Raw genomic sequence first — 19,780 nt, 5'->3', positions numbered from 1 at the left:
CCTGTACTGTATCACTCACCTTCTTCTGGCCCTAACCGCCTGCGAAGAGCCACCCACGCCCACAGTCTGTCCTGCTGCAAACCCACTCCTGAATCTCAGTGAATGATTTATTCCAGCATCTGCTATGGCCCCATCCACCCCTCTGGCTTCCCAGAATTCTATGTATCCTGGCTCCATGCTTTTGAATGCAAAGGAATAATTTCCCTGCAAAGAACTGCTAGAAAGACTACGGTTGTAGTTCATGTTTTTGAAAAATGTTTTTTGCTTGTTTTCTTTTTCAAAACTTCTCCCCCTCCTCCCACAGCAGCATACTTTCATTTCAGAAAGTATTGGATTTCACAGTTAAATCCTTCTGATTCCAGTGAGACAGCTTTTATAAAAAAAAAAAAATTCCTGATAACATATCAAGTAGGTATAATGATGTACCCACTTGTCCCCTCTTCAAAATACAGCATGTAAGACACGAATATTGAAAACTGCCTCTAGATAAAGCAGAGCAATGGAGAAACGTTGGCATTAAAGGTGGGAAATCCAAACCCAGGGTCTTGTCAGGTTATTTTAGTTGTGCTGTTTTACCAGTCTGTGAGGAAATTTATTTTACATTCAAATTCAGAGAAATACTGATTTCCCATTTCTCTGAATTAACAAGGAACTAGGAACTTCTCTCTCTCTCTTTTTTAAATAGCCCCAGAGGCTTGCTTTCACTTTTCTGTTTTTAGACCAAAGTTTTGGTGCCTTTTTTTTTTCTGTGTAATTACTAGATTTAACTTCTGAGCTCAGAAATATAATGTATACGCATGACTGCAAGGGAAGTTTTATAGCTACTTATGATCTGATAACCCAAGAACATTATGTTTCAATCTCCTACCATTTGCTAGACCCTGACAGAATGGCTTCATTACTGCTACGGTCCTTTTGTTTGAGGTTTTTAAGTGTTTTTTAGTCTTAAATATTCTCTCATTTGTTCACTTTTTGCACTTTTCTGACCGTGCTCCCATTTTTCTTTTATAAAATATAGTCAACATGACTCGTATCAAAAAGCAGGAAGATGGGGCACCTGGGTGGCTCAGTTGAGTGTCCAACTTCAGCTCAGGTCATGATCTCACAGTTTGTGAGTTCGAGCCCTGCTTCGGGCTTTCTCTGCATCCAGCTCAGAGCCTGGAGCCTGCTTCAGATTCTGTGTCTCCCTCTCTCTCTCTCTCCCTCTTCCCTGCTTGTGCTCTGTCTCTCTCAAAAATAAGCAAACATTAAAAAAAAAAAGCAGGAAGAATGTTTTGCTTCTTTTTTGGAGAAGAAATGAAATTTTTTAAAAAAGTTTATTTTCAGAGACAGAGAGAAAGAAAGAGAGAGAATGCCAAGCAAGCTTTGTGCTATCAGCACAGAACCCAACACAGGGCTCTATCTCAGGAACTGTGAGATCATGACCTGAGTTGGACACTTAACAACTGAGCCACCCAAGCACTCAAATATATATATATATATATATATATATATATATATATTTTTTTTTTTTTTTTTTTTTTTTTTACCTTCTTATTGTCTTTGTGGTCCACTTGCTTTTTACAATTGGCTAATTTTTTTCTGATGACAAAGATTTTAATTGTCATTGTAAAAAGTTTGAGAAGTTCAGAAAAGTATGAAGAACAAATGATCCTGACTTTGCCATTGGGAAAATTTTAGCACACCCACTTCTGCCACCCTCTCTTCCAATGCACTTTTCTTATAGCACCGCAAGGACCCCTTCTGGTGAACTTTTCTCCTAAGCCTTATGGAACTAAAATTTACCCATAGGGCTTCCTGTTGTCCAGATAATGCCAACATCAGCATATATTCCACAGCATAACTTTAGAAAGTGCAGGCTCATCATTTGACAAAAGTGCATTTAAAATTTTCCATTAGAAAACCCCAGATTAATCTTACATTTCATAACTGCCAACTATTGCCTAGTACAACTTCCTTGTGAATATCAAGGCCCTAGGTTTTGTATGAAGTTGTTTGGATGTGAATATGCTAAATTTGAATCTCTGAAATTAAAATAAGTATAGAAATAGATCACTTAATATAAGAAACTGGTCTCTCTGGGATCTGATGTAGTTTTGAGGCACCTGCAGTCTGTCCAGCATTTAGTCTGAGTGCATCTTCTTTACAGTGGAGGTGCTGGATGGAGAGGAATGGCCACGCTCTTTCCTTATAGGCCCAGCCTACTCCCCCGCCCCTTGGAGCTCTGCCCCAACCTCAAATGACCAATGAAAACTGTACAAAGCAAGACCGTGCATAGCAAATTTCTTTTTACTTTCCGGCACATTGCATTCCCTCATTTCCAGAGACCACGGGGCTCGCATTCTCTCGCGAGAGGCGGGAAAGGGTACAGGGTTTGAAACATGGCGGATGACAAGGACCAGCAACAAACTGCCAGACCTGTAGAAGAGCCCCTGGATCTCATCAGGCTCAGCATGGATGAGCGAATTTACGTGAAAATGAGAAACGACAGAGAGCTTTGAGGCAGAGTACATGCTTATGGTCAGCATTTAAATATGACATTGGGAGATGCAGAGGAAACTGTGACTACTATAGAAATTGATGAGGAAACATACGAAGGGATGTTTAAATCAACAAAATATTTTTGAAAATATCAGAATATTCCTATGCTCTTTGGGGAGATGATGGTGTACTAGTTGCCCTCCATTAAGAGTTGGCTGAACCAAAGAATTTGTCGTGTGTGGAATATAGGAGACTTCTTATGATTGCCTTTTTAAATGCAGAGACATTATAAAGAGAACTCTGTGTAAATTTTGATATTAAGAAACGACCAAGGATTCTTCCACTCCTGAAATGATTTGCAGATAACTCAAAAATACTTAAGCTAAAGGACATCCCCCCCCCCCCAGCCATTTAAATAAATGTGATAACCAAGAAAAAAAAAAAGAACAAATGGACACATTTTGAACCCTGGTTGGCCTGTGTGTCCATGGCAGTTTGTCCGCGGGCTGAGATCCTCATATCTCTGACCCATCCCCATGGAAGGAGGAACCACCTCTCCCATGCAGATGACATTCTCTAGCAGTTCACACCTCCTCAAATCTGAGAGGTCACTCTGTGCTCTCCTGCCCATTCCTTACTTGCCAGATGCAGCAGCTGTGATTTTGCGGGGCTCTCAGGGTCTTTAGTCCCTCCAAAGGAGCTTGGGAATCCATGCGGAATCCCCCAGGCCAGGCCACCAGACCTTTCTGAATCCATGGCCAACCTCCTGGAGGCCCCACACCTCCAAATATCCCCTCTCCCCCCAAAACAGAGGTTTTCACTGGAGTCGGTAAGACACTCTGAAAGTCTAGATACAGAGAAATCAGAAAAGGGGCTGGCTGCAATTCCTAGACCATTTTGCTTGGGTCTTACAACAAATGAGCCATATATTTCTTTCTGTTTGCCTCCCAAAGCACAGGGTGGGGGTGGAGGGTTGGTTCTTACAGACTTATGTTCAATGGGACACTGGCCATCTTAAGCTGTTTTTAATGTTCCTAGAATAACTGGATTATATTTATTTCCAATGCATAATAATAAAGATTAAAATAGATCTAGTGTTCACCAAATGCTAAGACACTGCTTTAAGGGCTTTAAATGTATTAACTTATTAAAGCTTAGAATAATCCTATGTGCTAGGTAATATTACCTACCTTTTAAAGGAAACTGAAGCAAGGAGAGCTTAAGTCATTTCCTGGAGGACTGCATACTTGGTAAGTGACAGAGAGGAGGCTTAAAATCCAGCAGCTATCTGGTTGCAGAGCTCAGGTTCTTAACTGCCCTGTCTTCTGACTCGCAACAGCATGTGCTGGAAAGAATATTTCAAAAGCCTCAAAGAAATGCTTGGGTCACCTAACTTGTCCCAGGAATTTATTCTTAAATTTCCATTTATTGAAAAGCTAAATAAAAGACACAAGGGAAAATCCAAAATAAAAAATAGCTTTTTTCCCCTTCTCATTCACCTAGCTTAAAACAAAACAAGACAAAGCTGGGTTCCAGGATTCTGGCATCTGTGTACCAAATTGGGGTTCTCCTCTATAGGCTTTAATAGGACAGGAAACATATGGTCCACTCCTGGGTCCTTTTATGAGCAGAATTCTGTCATATAAGTGAAATGTTCAAAACAATGATCAGAAAAGACAGGTACAGAAGAGACTTCTGAGATGAAATAGGAATTAAAAAATGCCACCAGAATCACAGCAGAGCTTTTGAAAGCTTTTGCAGAGAATGTATTGAATGACATTCATGGAAACAATGCTTCTGACTTCCAGATGTGAAAAGAGAATGATTGCAAATAATGTGAAATTTATGACGGGGTGTGGGTAAAGTACAAGAGATCTGATCTAATATATTTTAAAACTTTTTTCTTCTTTGAGAAGAAAAAAATCTCAGAACGTGTTATAAGCCTCTTATATTTTCCTCATTAGCTATGGATTACAGCCACCAAGCAAGGGGTGAAAGCTGGGACATTCTTCTGGTCTGTGTAAGTTGTCTTTATTTTGTCAGTGTTTGTAAAATTGCAATTATGATCAGTTTATGAAACATTAACTCAATTTGATTTCATTTCAGTTAAATACAAAAAGCACTTGCGCTTTTCTATATTTTCTGATTGAAAATAATCTTCCAATCATTTTTTAGAGGTCTTCCCTCCTTTTTCCTCCATCTTTTCTTAATAGAATATGAAGATTTTCCCTTCTTGTCATCCTTCAGATTTTTCTGTCCATTTATAGGGTTTGGTAACTTACCACCAAGGATCGTATATTTCTCTTGGACTATTTATTGCTGTGGTTTGCATTATCATTTTCTATAAATATATTATAACATACTATGTTTATTTTGGTTCACAACATTAAAAGTCTAGTGTGGTCTCAGACAGCTGATGTAGTAGTCTAGAGATTGGAAATTCCAGACAGGAGACAAGGGGAAGCCTCTGTTTCCACTCCATTTTCCACTGAACTCTAGGATTTCCCTAATAAGAAAAATGGAAATACCACTTGTCTTCCCCACAGAGCTAATGGGGGGATTAGTAGTTAATGTTCATAAAGTAGTCTTTAGGTGAAACTTACCTAATAAAAGTGTCAACATGTTGATTATTTTTAAGGCTCCTTAGTTAGAAAAGGAATCTGTTTCAACTTTCATGGGGATTTTGTTCCCACTGAGATGTTCTTTCCATCTTTTTTTTTTTTTAACCACCTAAAGCTGTTTCCATATTTGCCTCTTATGCCTTAACAAAAATCTGACTATTCTATAATAGTAGTGTGCTGAGAGCAATCACAGGTTCAGATTAATCCAGAATGGGACCATCTATATTCTCCAAATTCAGGAATAAAAGTAGCTTTTTCAGATTTGAAGGGCTGCGTTGAAACTGGGTTTGGTGACTTTAAGACAGTGACCCTTTAAAAGTCTCCCCCGCCCTATTTTTTAAAGAGCTTGTCTGAGTTGAGAAATAAGTGTGGGTATGTTAGAAATGACATGTAGATGACATGTTGATCTACCAATTTAATCATCTGCATTACATTTTTGTAACCCTCGACTGTCATAGATGCTTACAGAAATGATTTCTTCTGTTCCACAACATATTTGCTCAGCAGAACGGAAAGGAGCCAACAACATAATTAATACCTAGGTCCCACCCTTACCCCCCGAAACTGCTGCAAAGCTTCGTTGAAAAGGCCCAGTGTTCTGATTTTGAATGGCAATTTTCTCCACCCATTTCAAACTACTTCCAAGAAGGTAGCTTTTGTGTGCTCTAAAGATGTCCTTAGTTTGGCTTTGCTTCTCAGGCTATTGTTCTTTTATCTCTATATTCCAGGAGTGACTTGGATTTAGGTTTTTTTTGTTTTTTTTTTTTTTCTTTAAAAAAAAAATCTTGTTATAACTCACACACACAGACAGACACACACACACACACACACACACACACACACACACACACACCAGGGTCATACTTTCAGTTTTTTAATGGAATATATGTCAGGGGAATCTACACATGGTACATTCTGAAAAATTTTAAGTTTAAAACCAGATTCAAGGTGCAGAGTTAGACTTGGAAGGCCATCTTTTTAACGTGATTCTGTACTGCAACCTAGAATTATTCTTGCTTTTTAAATGATAGTATTCTATTCCAAAGTACTGATGCTGCTCCATTCCATTTTGTGTGTGTGTGTGTGTCAATTCATGTTCAAAAGCAGTAATTCCTTTTATGTATGAGTGTTTAGATTGCTTCTAATCCTAGCGCTGCCACTTAATAGATTGCTGGCTGTAGACAAGTGATTTAATCCCTCGATAACATAGGGTGTTGTGAAGATGGAATGAGCTAACTTTTTTAAAGGGCCTAGTAGGGTGCTTAGTACACAGAGAGTAACCAATAAGTGGTTTTTGTTTTCTAGTCCACATCATCTCTTCCAACACTGACCATACAATGGCTCTATGTGTTCTAAGGTAATTGGTTCCCTTTAACACTAAATGCCTCATCTGGTCCTTCATTTTCCATCCCTCCTATTTTTTTTTTCTTTTTCTGACCATCTCTGACATACTTGGTCTCAGAACAAATTCTATATCAAACAGTGATGGTAAAGACAGCGACACAAGCACCAATTCCCTTTCCATTTGGACACACACTGTTCCTTTGCCACATTTGTTTGTGCTGTCTCTGGGTTGTGTTTTAAACACTAATGGCTAGGGCCTATGTCTTTTTGGTTCCTGGGCAATTTCATAAAGATAATGTAGAACTCATAGGAAAGTTAGAGACCACTTTGTCCAGCTCCTCATTGGCAAGGTTAGAATAGTGTGGCCGAGAGAGGTGAAATGTCATGCCCGAGGGTCACAGTTTGAATGGATATTCAGGCATCTACAGTTCTCATCTCTGGTTCTTAGGACACACACATACTCAGCTCCTGCCCAGAAAATGGTAATCCCCTGCTTATCTTTCTAAGAAGAGAATGGCGACTCCTCTGTAATGGTCTTTTTAGTAGGAGAATTTTGTATCTTTATTTACATTCATACAAATGCCTTGAACATGTTATACGTTTAACAAATATTTCATGAGTGTGTGTGTCATCTCTGTGGACTTGTGGATCCAGTACATGATGATAAAAGCTAACATTTTTCTAACTTCTGTGTGCCCGGCACTGTTCTAAGTGCTTTTCGTGTATTATCTCTTTTAATCTTTAAAAGAGCCTTATGAGATAAGAGCTATTGTTATCCTCATTTTATGGAGGCACTGAAATGTTAAGTAACTTGGCAAAGTCTAGTCACCAGCACATGTTGGAGTCAGCATTCAAACGCAAGCATTCCAGCCTCAGAGTGGATGCTTTTATTCCTTGCTGGTCAGACGCCCCATCCAACGAAGGTGTTAGAGGATGCGTGTTCTGAGCTCGACACAAAATCTATTAGCTTGTATTTTTCCATTAGCATCAAGGGAGTCCATCAGAGTCCATTTTTGTGACTTAACAGCAATTATGTAAAATAAAGCAGCTGGCAGGTAGGTCGTGAAATAAGGTAAAATGAAAAGGCTACCGCATTTGGCTTTTTTTTTTTTAAGTTAGGAAAGAATTCTAAATATGTAATTATTTCGCTCAGATACAGAGGATTTCTGAGGCTGATGAATTAAATACCTTAAGTGATGATCTTGGCTTTGCTATGCCTATTTCTAATTCAATTATAGGCTATAATACACAGGGTCACATTTATTCAGTAGCCTTGAAATTTGTTTACATTAAGACTCATTTTATGTTAAACATGATTTTCTGGCGCTGTTGGGATAGTTCTAGACTGGGAGGGGGCCAGAGGAAGGACAAAGCTCCGATCTAGGAGAGTTGGTGGGGCTTGGGGGGTGGGGGTTGCCTGGGGAGAGGAACTGCTTGATTAGGCTCCTGCCAGCTCCATCCAGCCTTCCACCATGGCTCTGGAGCTTGGTTTTTCTCCCAGCTTTCTCTTGTTCACCTCCACCAAGAGTAAAAGTGTAAGTGGCTCACCCAACATCCCACAATAAATTTCCAGTAGAGTTTATTTTTTGGAGCAGTTTTAAGTTCACAGCAAATGAAACTGGAAGGTACAGTGACTTACCAAGCCCCCCTTTGCCCCTGCACATGCATAGCCTCCCCCAATATCAATGTCCTCTACCCGAGTGGTGTATCTGTTACAGCTGATGAACCTACACTGACACTATTATCACCCAGGGAACACAGTTCATATGAGGGGTCACTCTTGGTCACAGTAATGTTTACTGACTACAATTAAACTTGGGCTTTAGTTTGAGTTCGTCATAAACAAGCTCTAATGCCTGTTCTTGGATGGGGGGGGGGGGAGGCAGAAAAGCATGTCATGCTACTTGTTAGGGAAGAATAAGCCAATTTCCCCATAAATAAAGACATTGCTCAGCTTGTGAGCATCTCAATGAAACTCAGCCCAGGATACAGTACCGTCATGTTAGCTGAGAGCTCCCAAAGCTGGTGCCAGATTTTGGGTAATTATATTTCAACAGAGGAATGAGACTTAAACACAAAAGTCATTGTGGATGAAGATTATACCCTGTCAGTCTCATAATTATAGGTGCCTATTCTTGATAGATTTTGATAAGCTAGAAGAGAATTTCATGAATACCTTTCCTAACCCCTTATTTTATAGAGGAAGAATGTAAAGTTTCAGATTAAATAATGTTTCCAAAGTCATATAGGTCTTTAGAGATAGAATGATAACTAATTATGATCATTAATAAAAATAAAGGTTTTTTGTTTTTTGGGTTTTTTTTTTTTTTTGGAACTTACTATGTGGTAGGCCCTGTACGTGCCCTTTGCCTGTTTTGTCTCATTTTATCTTTATGACCAAGCTATGTGCCATATGCCTTGCTATTATCTCTCTTTTACTGATGAGTAAACTGAGGCCCAGAGAGATCAAAGTGGGGTAGAGGTTAAGAGAGGTCATACCACCAGCAAGAAGCAGATTGAGGTGTCCTGGTAACCTCGGTGGCCATAGCTAATGGCTTTACTCACTGGATGGCAATGCTTCTGAGCCCAGGGTCCTTTTCTGCCTGTAGCAGAATCTCTGATCAGCCAGACAGGTTGCTCACTTGATTGTGAGTGAGAGTTTCAAGTCTCACCTTCTATGACAGAGGTTGAGCAATATGATATGTTGCAAATGGAAGTGGAAGTTTAAACACTGATTCGAAAGATGGCCTTTTATGACGAGGATGTGAAAGCAAATGGCAGTAAATAGAGAGCCCTTGGTCCTGGTGCCAGCATGAGCAGTCATCAGGCTGAAGTTTGTGGAAATGCAACCTAACATCATGCTTTACTTGTTATCACCCTACAGAGTCATCCCTCATGAGCGGAGAATCTTAACCATACTGCAGTGGCTCACCCTGCCAGACGATGAAAGGTATTTGTTTCCATCTCCCTGACTTAACCTCTCCTTTCTTCAGTCTGTTTCCATTGTAGGTTAGAATTGCGTGAAAACTAGATGGGCTGTGAAATAGAAGCACAGTCAAGGTTTGGTATTATTAAAAGTTTTATGGTTCTCAGTCTTGAACGTTACCTTCCCTAAGAAGGGTATAATGGACGTAGGCTATTGGGGAGCATGTAATTACATGGATGGACTACAGCTGTTAATCCTGGCCACTACAGCAGAGGTTAAGGGAGTTCCTGGCTTTGATAAATGAACCAGCAGCATCCCAATGATGCCGGGGAAGCATTAAGACTGACTTTTCACTTTAATGGAGTTGTTCTTTTAGGCTGCAGACTGCATGGTCCATGTGAATTTTCACTGGCCTCTGTTATCTTGAAGATCAAAGACCTGAGTATGTGTTCAGATAATCCTTTGTGACGTTTGGTCCCTGAGAGTGGTACCAGGCGGTTACTACAGTGCGGGTGGTGTAGGGGGCAGTGGATGTGGAAAAAATAGAATTCCTACCCCCCAAAAAAACAAGAGACATTTTCCATGGTAATACTAACAGTGGTTGGGATATTAATTAACTTGATTTGAGATAATTTTCTCTTAATGTGAAGAGACACTTGATATTCTTTGTTATATGTGGTTTGAGGGAGATTCTGAACCTTCCAATTTTCCCGTAGGCCTTCAGTCTATGCCTTCTATTCGGAACAACCTGATTTCTCTGGACACAAATATGGCCCTTTTGGCCCTGAGGTTAGTAGCTTATCATCTGCTTGAGGAGAACCTGTGCCCCTGGCTACCTGAGCTGCTGACCTTATTTCAGGTCTCGTACAAAGTGTCTTGTATATGTAAGGTTTATATATATACTACAAGACTAAAAACATTTAAAAAAATCTTGAACATACCTGTTTCTCTTATAAGAATTTCATTTCAGATTGATTTGATATTCAAACATATCCTAATCTTGGTGTTCACAGGAGAAGTATATGCCATCCCTGAAGGCATTAGTCAAAAGGTGAAGGATCAGGGAGGGTTGGCATTTGCCATCACTGGGATAGAGTGGAAAGGCATCTGGAGATGAAACGCACAATACAAAACATTACAACTGAATTTTAGCTCTGTTACAATGATTATGCAGTCAGAGAGGATAGGTCAGCTAAGTAGCTCTAATAGCCGGAGCAGGTGCAATCAACCTGGTATATGTTATAGCATTGGACCCTTCTTTATTTGATCAATTTAGGCATAGATATATACCTGTGAAACCATCACCACAATCAAGACTATGAATGTATCCATTATTCCCCCAAATAAAATTAATTCTTTTTTTTAAATTTTTACCGTGTATTTATTTTTTAGAGAGAGAGAGAGAGAGAAGGGGAGCACAAACAGGGGAGGGACAGAGAGAGAGGGAGACACAGAATCCCACGCAGGCTCCAGACTCCGAGCTGTTTGCACAGAGCCCAATGCGGGGCTCGAACTCACAAATGGTTAGATCATGATCTGAACTGAAGTCAGATGCTTAACCAACTGAGCCACCCAGGTGCCTGAAATTAATTTTTAATGGAGAGAGATGCACTATTGAATGAATCTATTTAGCAGAGCAATGTAATGCCCTTTTATCAGTCAGTCAGTAATCTTAGTTGGAAACAATCTGTTATATGATATCCACTATAACTTCAAATTCAGAGGTGGGAAAGAGATAGTTGTGTTTTGTTATGTTCCTCATTTGTCTGGAAATGGAAATCTTCGCAGTGTTGCAGCATAGATCACTTTAAAACATGACAGGATTTGCAAATCTAAAACGTTTTCCATCTCTCTTTCTAACTAGTGTGGTAAGATCTACATTGACACAATAAAACTTGATTTGGGATAAAAAATCATTTCAAAAACTCTGTTAATGGAAGCTGCCTTCCATTCTCTAATAGGCTGTGACAACACTGCTCGTGATAATTAAGTTCATTGTGTTCAGCATAAGATTGAGTAGGAAATACAGAGAAGTGTGTTGGTTTAAATACTTTTGAACAAAACCCAGTATATCTAAACAAAGGCAGTAAATACCAAGAAGCCATAAATATTTTTGAATGTTTCAACATCAATTCTGTCATGATTTTTTTAAACACTGGAAACTAATGGCTATGTGAAACCATTCTTAGTTTGCCTTAAATCATTGAAGTTATATAAGTCTGATGCTCTTTTTCCTGTCCCTTTGATGTTTAACGAGTGTTGCATGATTATGAAACACAAATGATAAAATGAGATAAACATCTGCATGAAACACAAATCTTATTCTTGCCAGAACAAGCATGGCTGTTTTATCTTTAGGATGACTTTCTTTGAGATTAATCTAAAGTGAACAAAAGGAACTACATTTTATGAAAATGTTAAAAAAAAAATCCTAAGTAGTTCCATGTGCCTTATTTAAAAGTTCAGCTTTGCTTGAATAATAATATCCCTTAAAAGATCCCATGGCATAGGCAAGCCAGAGGTTGGTTTAGCCATTCTTTTAAAAGGAAGAAGCTGGACTGGGGCCGCTCGAGTCACCTGGCTGGTAAGTGGACTGAGCGGTAGAATCTCAGAACTCCTGGGCCAGGGTCTTCCCATAGAACCATTTATCTCTCCTTTAGTCCAGGACATAAGCAGAGTGGTCATTAATAACCATGTTCAGTTCATACAGAAGATTTTCTTCATGTCAAAAGTTGGCTTTTGACAATGTAGATGAAGTATAACCCTTACAGTCCTGATTTCCTTAAAAGTCATAAAGCTCAGCAATGTTTTTTATCCATGAACATCTCTGGATTTCTAGAATGTGTAGTTCAGTTGTAATTGCGTACTTGAAAGTGTCTGTGTGCATGTTTTAATCAAGAAATAAACTGAAAGGTTTCTTTTAAAGTACTGAGCAGTGCTAAATGGAATGTAATATAAGATGCTTTCGTTTGTTGTAGTGATGATGCTGTGCTCAGGGTTACTCCTAAATATACAAACAGAGATTTTTTTCTTCTAGAATTTTTGAATTAAGACTTGAAGGTATTAGAGCTATGTTCTTTTTAGTATTAATAATTCCTTTTAACTGGGATATTCTCATGTATCCCCTGAGTAAAACTCTTAATTAGGTCCTTGGAATGTATCTCCAGTTACGATAACTTGGTAACCTGGTCACTTTCTTCTGGTAAGGCAAGAGATATTTTCAGATTTCAACTATTTTTCATTTGGTTCTAGGAATCCTATTTCTACTGAAAAATAAAAACAAAACCATTTATGCTTTAAAAATGCAAAACCAAAACAAGCCAGCAAAACCTCTTTTCTGTAGTAGACGAATTGGTTTATATACCTGTAGATCCGTTATATACATGTGGTGTGCATGTAAAGGCTTTACAAACGGAAATATTATTCATAAAATCAGTAACATGTCTTCACTTACATCTAAGGAGAAAATACCTTGCATTTGAAGTTTAATTGAAAAAAATTAAAAATGCTGTGTGCTACAACGAAGTTGAAATCTGTGCATTATTTGCTTACTGTCTGAGTATACTTTTTCCAGGACGATTCTCAAAGACTATTAAATGAGATGACCAAACTTTGGGCTAATAGCTTCAAGAAATGGTTTATTGCTCCTGGTTTCATAGTGTAAGGGTGAATGTTCAGAAACATGCTTGCTTTTGATTGTTGGCGCAATCTTTTTCTCTTTGACCTGTGCTTTCTCTGTGACTCCTCGTTCGGCTGCTCTTCCAGGCCTAGAGGCAGAGCTTTGGCTGGCTAGTTACTACCTTCAGATGGCAAAGTATTCTTCTGAAAAGCAGGGAAATTTGCCCCTCTCCCTCCGGTCCTCCTAATAACCTCAGGCTAAATCTTCTAAAGTCAGACTAAAGTATGGCTGGTCAGTGAAATCTTAGCTTTTGTCTACCTCTAACATTTGAAGAAGGAAGTACGTGCAATATAATCACTGGATGAAAACTCATTTTGGCTAAATCCTGTTTCTCCCGCTGCTCCTCTAACCTGCTGCAACCAGAAGGGCTCACCTTTGGAGTCTTCTGAATGGTGGGGTCTCTTGCAAATGGCTGGGTGTCTGATGGGCCGACTTGAGCACTAGCTGAAATGTATTCAGTGACCATGAAATGGGAAACTGTCTTTTTCCTTTTGCTTCTCTTCTCGTGGAGAACTGCCTGAAACTAGATGCATTAAAAAAAAAAAAAAAAAACAAACACCACCAAACCAGAGTCCATGGGGCTGTGTCTTTCAATTGCTCTGCCAGGGACAGAGGATGAGGCGGAAACGGAAGTGCCTTTGCAGTGGCTTGCTCTGGAAACGGTGAAATGGCATGGCAGATGGCCTCCCTCTTGGATACACTAACATTGTTCCTCCTTCTGCCCCTTCCTGCATCTGAATGATTCTTGGAGCAGCAGTCCCACCAAGAGAGACTCAGCCAGGGAGACGTCAGGGCTTGCTGCTTTAATTCACCTTTGCACCATCAGCAAATCAGGGGCCTGTTTTTCTCTAGCGTTTGGAAGTCCCAAAGGTTATCTTCCTTACTCAGGTTCTGTGTCAGCCTTCACCACTCTCTCTAGATTTTCACAACGAGATGTATAGAAAGAGTATAAGCACATAGACTCTTTCTTGAGATCTATACCAAGATGAAGAGATCTTGATGAGTTTTACATTTTACCTAATTTTGCAAGATAGTTTTTTAAAAGACAGTTTTATTTATGGTTCTCTCTTGGCTTCAGAGGTCCTCTGTACCGAAAACCTAAATTATCAGTGGGAAGGAAGTTCTCTCTCCTGCTGAAAGTCCTGATTTGTCTAAGTATACATTTATGTCCAAGGAGGATTGCTTATTATTTATGCTCCATTCCATCCTTGGTTTAAACATTTTTCCCTAATCCTTGCAAATGAAGGTGACACTTGCTTTGATATAGTGGTGGTGCGAACAGATATCCATCAGATTCTGAATTGGAGCCACCTACATGAATCCCATGGTTACCTTGAAATGACTAAATGGCTAGTATTTTATTTGGTTTTCTGCTAGTACTTTATAAATGGAGACCTCTTCATAACCAAAGATCAGTCTCTCCCTAATGTGGGATTTAATGGAATGCAGAACTGTATGTCACCTTCAGTATATCCACAAGCAGTCTCCTTAGCCCAAGAGAAACCCGCATGACTAGATTCTCTTAAATTATATTCTTGCTCACAGCCTCAAGATGGGTTTAGGAAGCTTCTCTCTATAGAGTTCCATGAATCATTTCTCCTACCAACTTTTTCTCACTTAAGGAGCCTTAGTCTTTTTAACTAAGGCTCTGCTGACCCAAGATGGCAAAGTGTGAGCTTTATTATCTGACCCAGAGGGACAGACGACTTCTGAGTCCAGACATCTCTATCCGCCAGTACAGGAGAGTAGTTATGGCTCACCTCTTACTCCGGCTAAGAGACCTAAGAGGAAGGTTACCCCTAAGAGGAGACAGGAAAGACCAGTTGCTCCTCCAAAGAAAAGAAGAAGAAAATTACATAGGATGGATCATTATGCTGCGGAAACTCGTCAGGACAAAGTAAGTTTATCTATTGTTCCAAAGCTTTGTGGCGGGTAGGTCTGAGTTGAAGGTTTTCTTTAGTGCCTTGCTTTGAAAATCAGCTGAATATGTTTCAGAAAAACTCTGGTTTTGTCATTCTTGGCTTTGAGTCCAGAAGAATCTGGCACTTCAGAGGTTAACACTAACGTGAAGACCTCCTGAACTTTCTGCAAGATGGGAAAAAAGAACCTTCCACTTTCTTTAGAATCAGTCGCCCTAAACCTAGTATTAACATTTAGGCTTGAACGAATGTTAGGAAGGCTGTTGGTTTTGCTTGCACTTATTCATGGAATTGGTTACAATGGTTTGTAGCCTTGGTTCTTGAGACAGTCCAGCAAGGCAGCGAGGGGATTCCTCAAAGACCATATAAATTCGAACTCAATAGAAAATTGGCTCAGATTAATGGTGCATACCTTCAGAGTCCAGAAAAGGTCTTAGGTTATAGACAAGGGAATAGCTGAGGTGGAAAGCAAAAGAAAACAATGGGTAGTTGGAACTGTGTGTATTTTCTTATAGAGACATGAATAACGTCGACTCTTTTCAGTACATTCAGAAGAGGTTAGAAGTTGTCACTTCTCTCAAAACCTTCAGGTACCTCTGAGGCGCTCTCTTGCTTATGACCATCTGAAATCGTCACTGAGAAGCAGGTCTTGGATTTCACCTGAGTTGTCTGGTGAAAATAAGGCATTGCCAAGCATTGACATATTAATGCTTTTGGTATGTTTTTGTTGAGGCAAAGGTCTTAGAAGAAAGCATGGTTTTCCCAAAAGCAAATACCATTTAGTTCCACATGTGGTAGCCCTTCAGATGATGCTGGCGCATATCATTCTGAGACTTTTCACTTGTGACTTACTCCTTGGGACAGAATTTGAAATACTGACTCCTGCCATGAAGGAAAACAAGTTTACGGCTGATTTTACTGAGGATGTGATTTGAGGAAAGGTCTTGAGTCATCTGAGAAGACACTAATGGAGGATAATATTATATGTCTGAAATAAAAAATGATATGCAGACCCTTCTGTTCTTACCAGTCATCTTGGGTGTATGTGTGTGGTTGCAGCTAAGTTGTAAAATTCACCTGAAGTACAGCCAAGTGTTTGTCTGATGAGGTGTTTCTTGGAAATCTTTCCATCGCATAGAGATGACAGTGAGAGGGAAGTCTGTAGTGTGTGGGAGAATTCATGCTGTTAGAATCTTCCACTGGAGGCAAGAAAATGAGAGATGGATTATATTTCTTAAGATTTGTAAATCTTCAGACAACTGAGTTTTTGTGTTTCCTTAAGCTCAATAAGAATTCTAGAACAAGCTCAGTGGTTCACTTCTTCTGAAGTTAAGACTCTTGTAGATTCTTATTCACTCAAAATCAGCTTGAAAGGGACTAAATTGAGAAGCAATAGCTTGTTTCTTAGAAGAGATTCTTCTAGTAACCTTGTTTCTTGGAAGAGATTCTATTATGGGATCTATTATTCTCAGACATTGACAGTTAAGTTCTTGGAGACATTAGATGGATTCCGTTGTATTAATGATGTTCTAATTTAGCATCAAATGGAAGGGTACCATTTTACCTCACAACTGTTTTTGATTCACTTAGCCTCCATCGTCTTGCCATGGTTCAAAATCTGATGTGATTTCACCTAGCAAACAACAGGCTTAAACTATCCATCTGACTTTCTGCTCACTCTCAAAATTCTTGGATTTAAATAACATTGTTACATTTTAGAAAGGCCAGTTTATCTCTAAAAAAAAAAAAAAAGAATTTACCTTCATCTTTCTGATATTTTTGTATCACAGAATCTTAAAAGGGATTGAATGAGGGGAGATTTTACATTCCTGAAATAATACAAATAAAAGTGATCAGAACAGATTTCCATTAAGAGCAGCAGACAGATCTCCCTAGACAAAGCTCTGCCTCTGGGCCTAAAGTTTTCTTTCCAGAATGTTCTAGGGGTAGAAGATCTATGAGAAACTAAAAGGAAAAAAAAAACCAAAAACCTGCCGGGCCTAATTTGCTCTTTTTTTCCAGATGACGAATCCTCTGAGGGAAATTGACAAAACAGTGGGGCAATTAATGGATGGACTGAAACAGCTGAAGCTGCATCGCTGTGTCAATGTCATCTTTGTTGGAGACCATGGTAAACCTTTGTTTCTTCTTCGCTAATAGGACAACTACATAGATCATGTTTCTGATGGAGAACGCTTGCCCTCAGAGTCCCAGATTGTATTCTTCACCTTCTTCCCTCTTTCTTTAGGGTAGGGAAAGAAGTCAGCCATGACTCAAAAGTGTGAGATGACACGAGATGACCCTGGGTCATTCTGACCCAAACCGGGGACTTCCTGTGTCATCCTTTTCTTTGCAGGAAAGAAAGTCTTTCCACAAAAATCTGTCTCTTGCCAAAGTGTGGCAGACAATTTGCTTGTGGTATTAATAGCTTCCTCTCTGTGACATATCAGGTGATACTACTCATCTCTGCTAGCCACATCCCCAAAAAGAGCCTACAGAGTTTATGTGCCTAAAAAAAAATCAATCTAAATATGATATGGAGGAGGAGACATAGGATTCTTGTCAAAGAAGAGGTATATAAGTAAAACGATTTCCCTGTATTCACTGAGAGAATTCAAAACCAAAACCACAGGACCTTGCTTCAGTACAGAAACTGTTAAAGAGAGGAAGAGGCAGAGTTTTTCTAAATCACTGTATAAAGTAGAAGAATTCATAACCACTTTGTTGAACATCATAAACATTAGATATTATGGAGCTGCAGGGAGTTCCTCAGAGGGCGTTCTTATTCACAGCTGTGTACCCTGAGTTCTATCTAGAGAGTGCCTCCTGCATTCCAGAACTATCAAATTGAAAGAATGACCCTGGAATGTGGGCCTGCTCCCTTCTAGGAAAAGGCTTCAGAGAAAAAACAATTGGTAGACTCTTTGGTAGTTGTGTTAAGAATGGCAGGCAAGGGTCCCTAGTCAAAGGTCTGCTTTGGGCCTGTAGTTTTCTTTCCAGAATGTCCTAGAAAATCTAGGAGAAGTTAAAAAAAGAAGTTGGGGAACTTGCTTGCTCTTTGGCAGGGGCTAAATGTGACCCTCTGCAAAATCATGCTCCATAAGATTGACTTGGGAGAGAGCTACAGATAAGACAGAGATTCTGGAGCATGTGACACGGCTGATTCAATATAAGTTGCCCAGAGGTGTCAAGAGCATTTGGTCACAGGCTGGAGCCTCATGTCTAAGAAGTGGATGGGTGCCAGCGAGTCACATGCTGGAGCATTGTAAAGGTCTTAGTTTAAAACCTTGTCTTACCAGGTGCAGGCTTCTGAGATGAGTAGATTGCTTTAGTTTTGGGAAGCCATTGCATCTCTTTCTTTTTTTTTTTTTTTTAAATTTTTTTTTTTTTCAACGTTTTTTATTTATTTTTGGGACAGAGAGAGACAGAGCATGAACGGGGGAGGGGCAGAGAGAGAGGGAGACACAGAATCGGAAACAGGCTCCAGGCTCCGAGCCATCAGCCCAGAGCCTGACGCGGGGCTCGAACTCACGGACCGCGAGATCGTGACCTGGCTGAAGTCGGACGCTTAACCGACTGCGCCACCCAGGCGCCCCTGCATCTCTTTCTTAAAAGGTAGTATGGTCTAGTATTTCAGAGCCTGGGCTTTGGAGTAAGAAGTAATTTCAGTGGAGTTCAAATTGCACTGTGCCACTAAGGAGCCACCTCGTCATATGCGGCCTCCTTGTCTGCAGAATGAAAACACTAATACTACCTACACAGAGTTAGTCCAGAGGGTGAGAGTGATGACGCTTGAGAAGCTCTTCACATATGGTCTTTGAAAGCAAGAGAGATGGTTCACCGCTACGATGGCAAAACTGACTTCCTAGACGTGTAACAAATGGAAGATCCTTCCAGTCTTCCACCAATATGTGTTTTGAGACTTGCTTTTTCTGAGTTAACAGTGTACTAAAACAGTAGCTGTTCATTGTTTTTTCTTTATGATGGTTTAAATGTTAAAAGACAAGTTGTATCAACTTTGTGCTATGTTGGGATATGTTTTTGTCTTTCTTCATTCCCATTTGTATTGCAAAAGGGATGGGGTGTCTTGATCTGGGATCCCAGAAGGTGATAATTTGGATTTTATCAGGTTTGCGCCACTCTGGGTTGTATTTCTTTATTCCAAAACCTTATGATGTCCTTTACAGAATCACTTATTTTCCCCCTCTTAGAGAATATCTATATATTGGATTGTGCAAAGCGGTATATTAAATCTTCATCGTTATGTGTCATCTCATAAATTCCAAAATGACCATAAATGTGTCTACCAGTCCCCATAGTCTATTATTCTGACATTTGAGTTTATGTTGTTTTTTTATTCATCTATTTTTAATATTGATTAAGATTTTTTTTTTTTTTTTTTTTTTATGGGGGCAGAAAACCAGTCTTGGGTAGGGCAGGAATATTTGTTGGTAAAAAAAATTCCCTACCTACACACTTTTTGTGTTTGAGTTGCTAGCTTTCAGTTTTGACTGATTACATTGTTTACAACTTGTTTTCAGCAATATTTTGTTTTTCAGTTTGGGTGGTCATTGGGGCTGACATTTTTTTCTCATCTCTTGTTGCCAGTATTGTTTTGTCAGTAACGTCCAAGGCCACCAGTGGAGACAGACTGAGGACTGGTGATTATGCACTCAAGTCAGGAGATACATTAGAGAGAATTGGAAAATGACATTTTGTAAAAGAGACACAGAACTATGTATTCCAGTTATTTCCACCACCCCCAGCTGGGAAGAGTTTGAAGCAATCTAGGATTTTTTTTTTTTTAGAG

General features: G+C 39.5%; 1 protein-coding gene across 7 annotated transcripts in view; it reads left to right on the top strand.

Moving 5' to 3' along the window:
* The window catches only part of ENPP2 (ectonucleotide pyrophosphatase/phosphodiesterase 2), a 110,366-nt gene that overhangs the window by 54,735 nt on the left and 35,851 nt on the right, over positions 1-19,780 (top strand). For 5 of the 7 annotated variants that reach the window (XM_042923300.1, XM_042923302.1, XM_042923304.1 and 2 more), the window contains exons 9-13: positions 4,446-4,501; positions 9,331-9,396; positions 10,089-10,161; positions 14,793-14,948; positions 16,993-17,101. In XM_042923300.1, coding sequence (XP_042779234.1) covers positions 4,446-4,501; positions 9,331-9,396; positions 10,089-10,161; positions 14,793-14,948; positions 16,993-17,101 — 460 coding nt within the window. The remainder of the gene's footprint in view (positions 1-4,445; positions 4,502-9,330; positions 9,397-10,088; positions 10,162-14,792; positions 14,949-16,992; positions 17,102-19,780) is intronic. The other 2 variants (XM_042923306.1, XM_042923305.1) reach the window with 1 other exon arrangement.

Source organism: Panthera leo, chromosome F2 (assembly GCF_018350215.1).
Source record: "Panthera leo isolate Ple1 chromosome F2, P.leo_Ple1_pat1.1, whole genome shotgun sequence".
Classification (NCBI taxonomy): domain Eukaryota; kingdom Metazoa; phylum Chordata; class Mammalia; order Carnivora; family Felidae; genus Panthera; species Panthera leo.
This window is presented reverse-complemented; position numbering and strand designations above follow the sequence as displayed.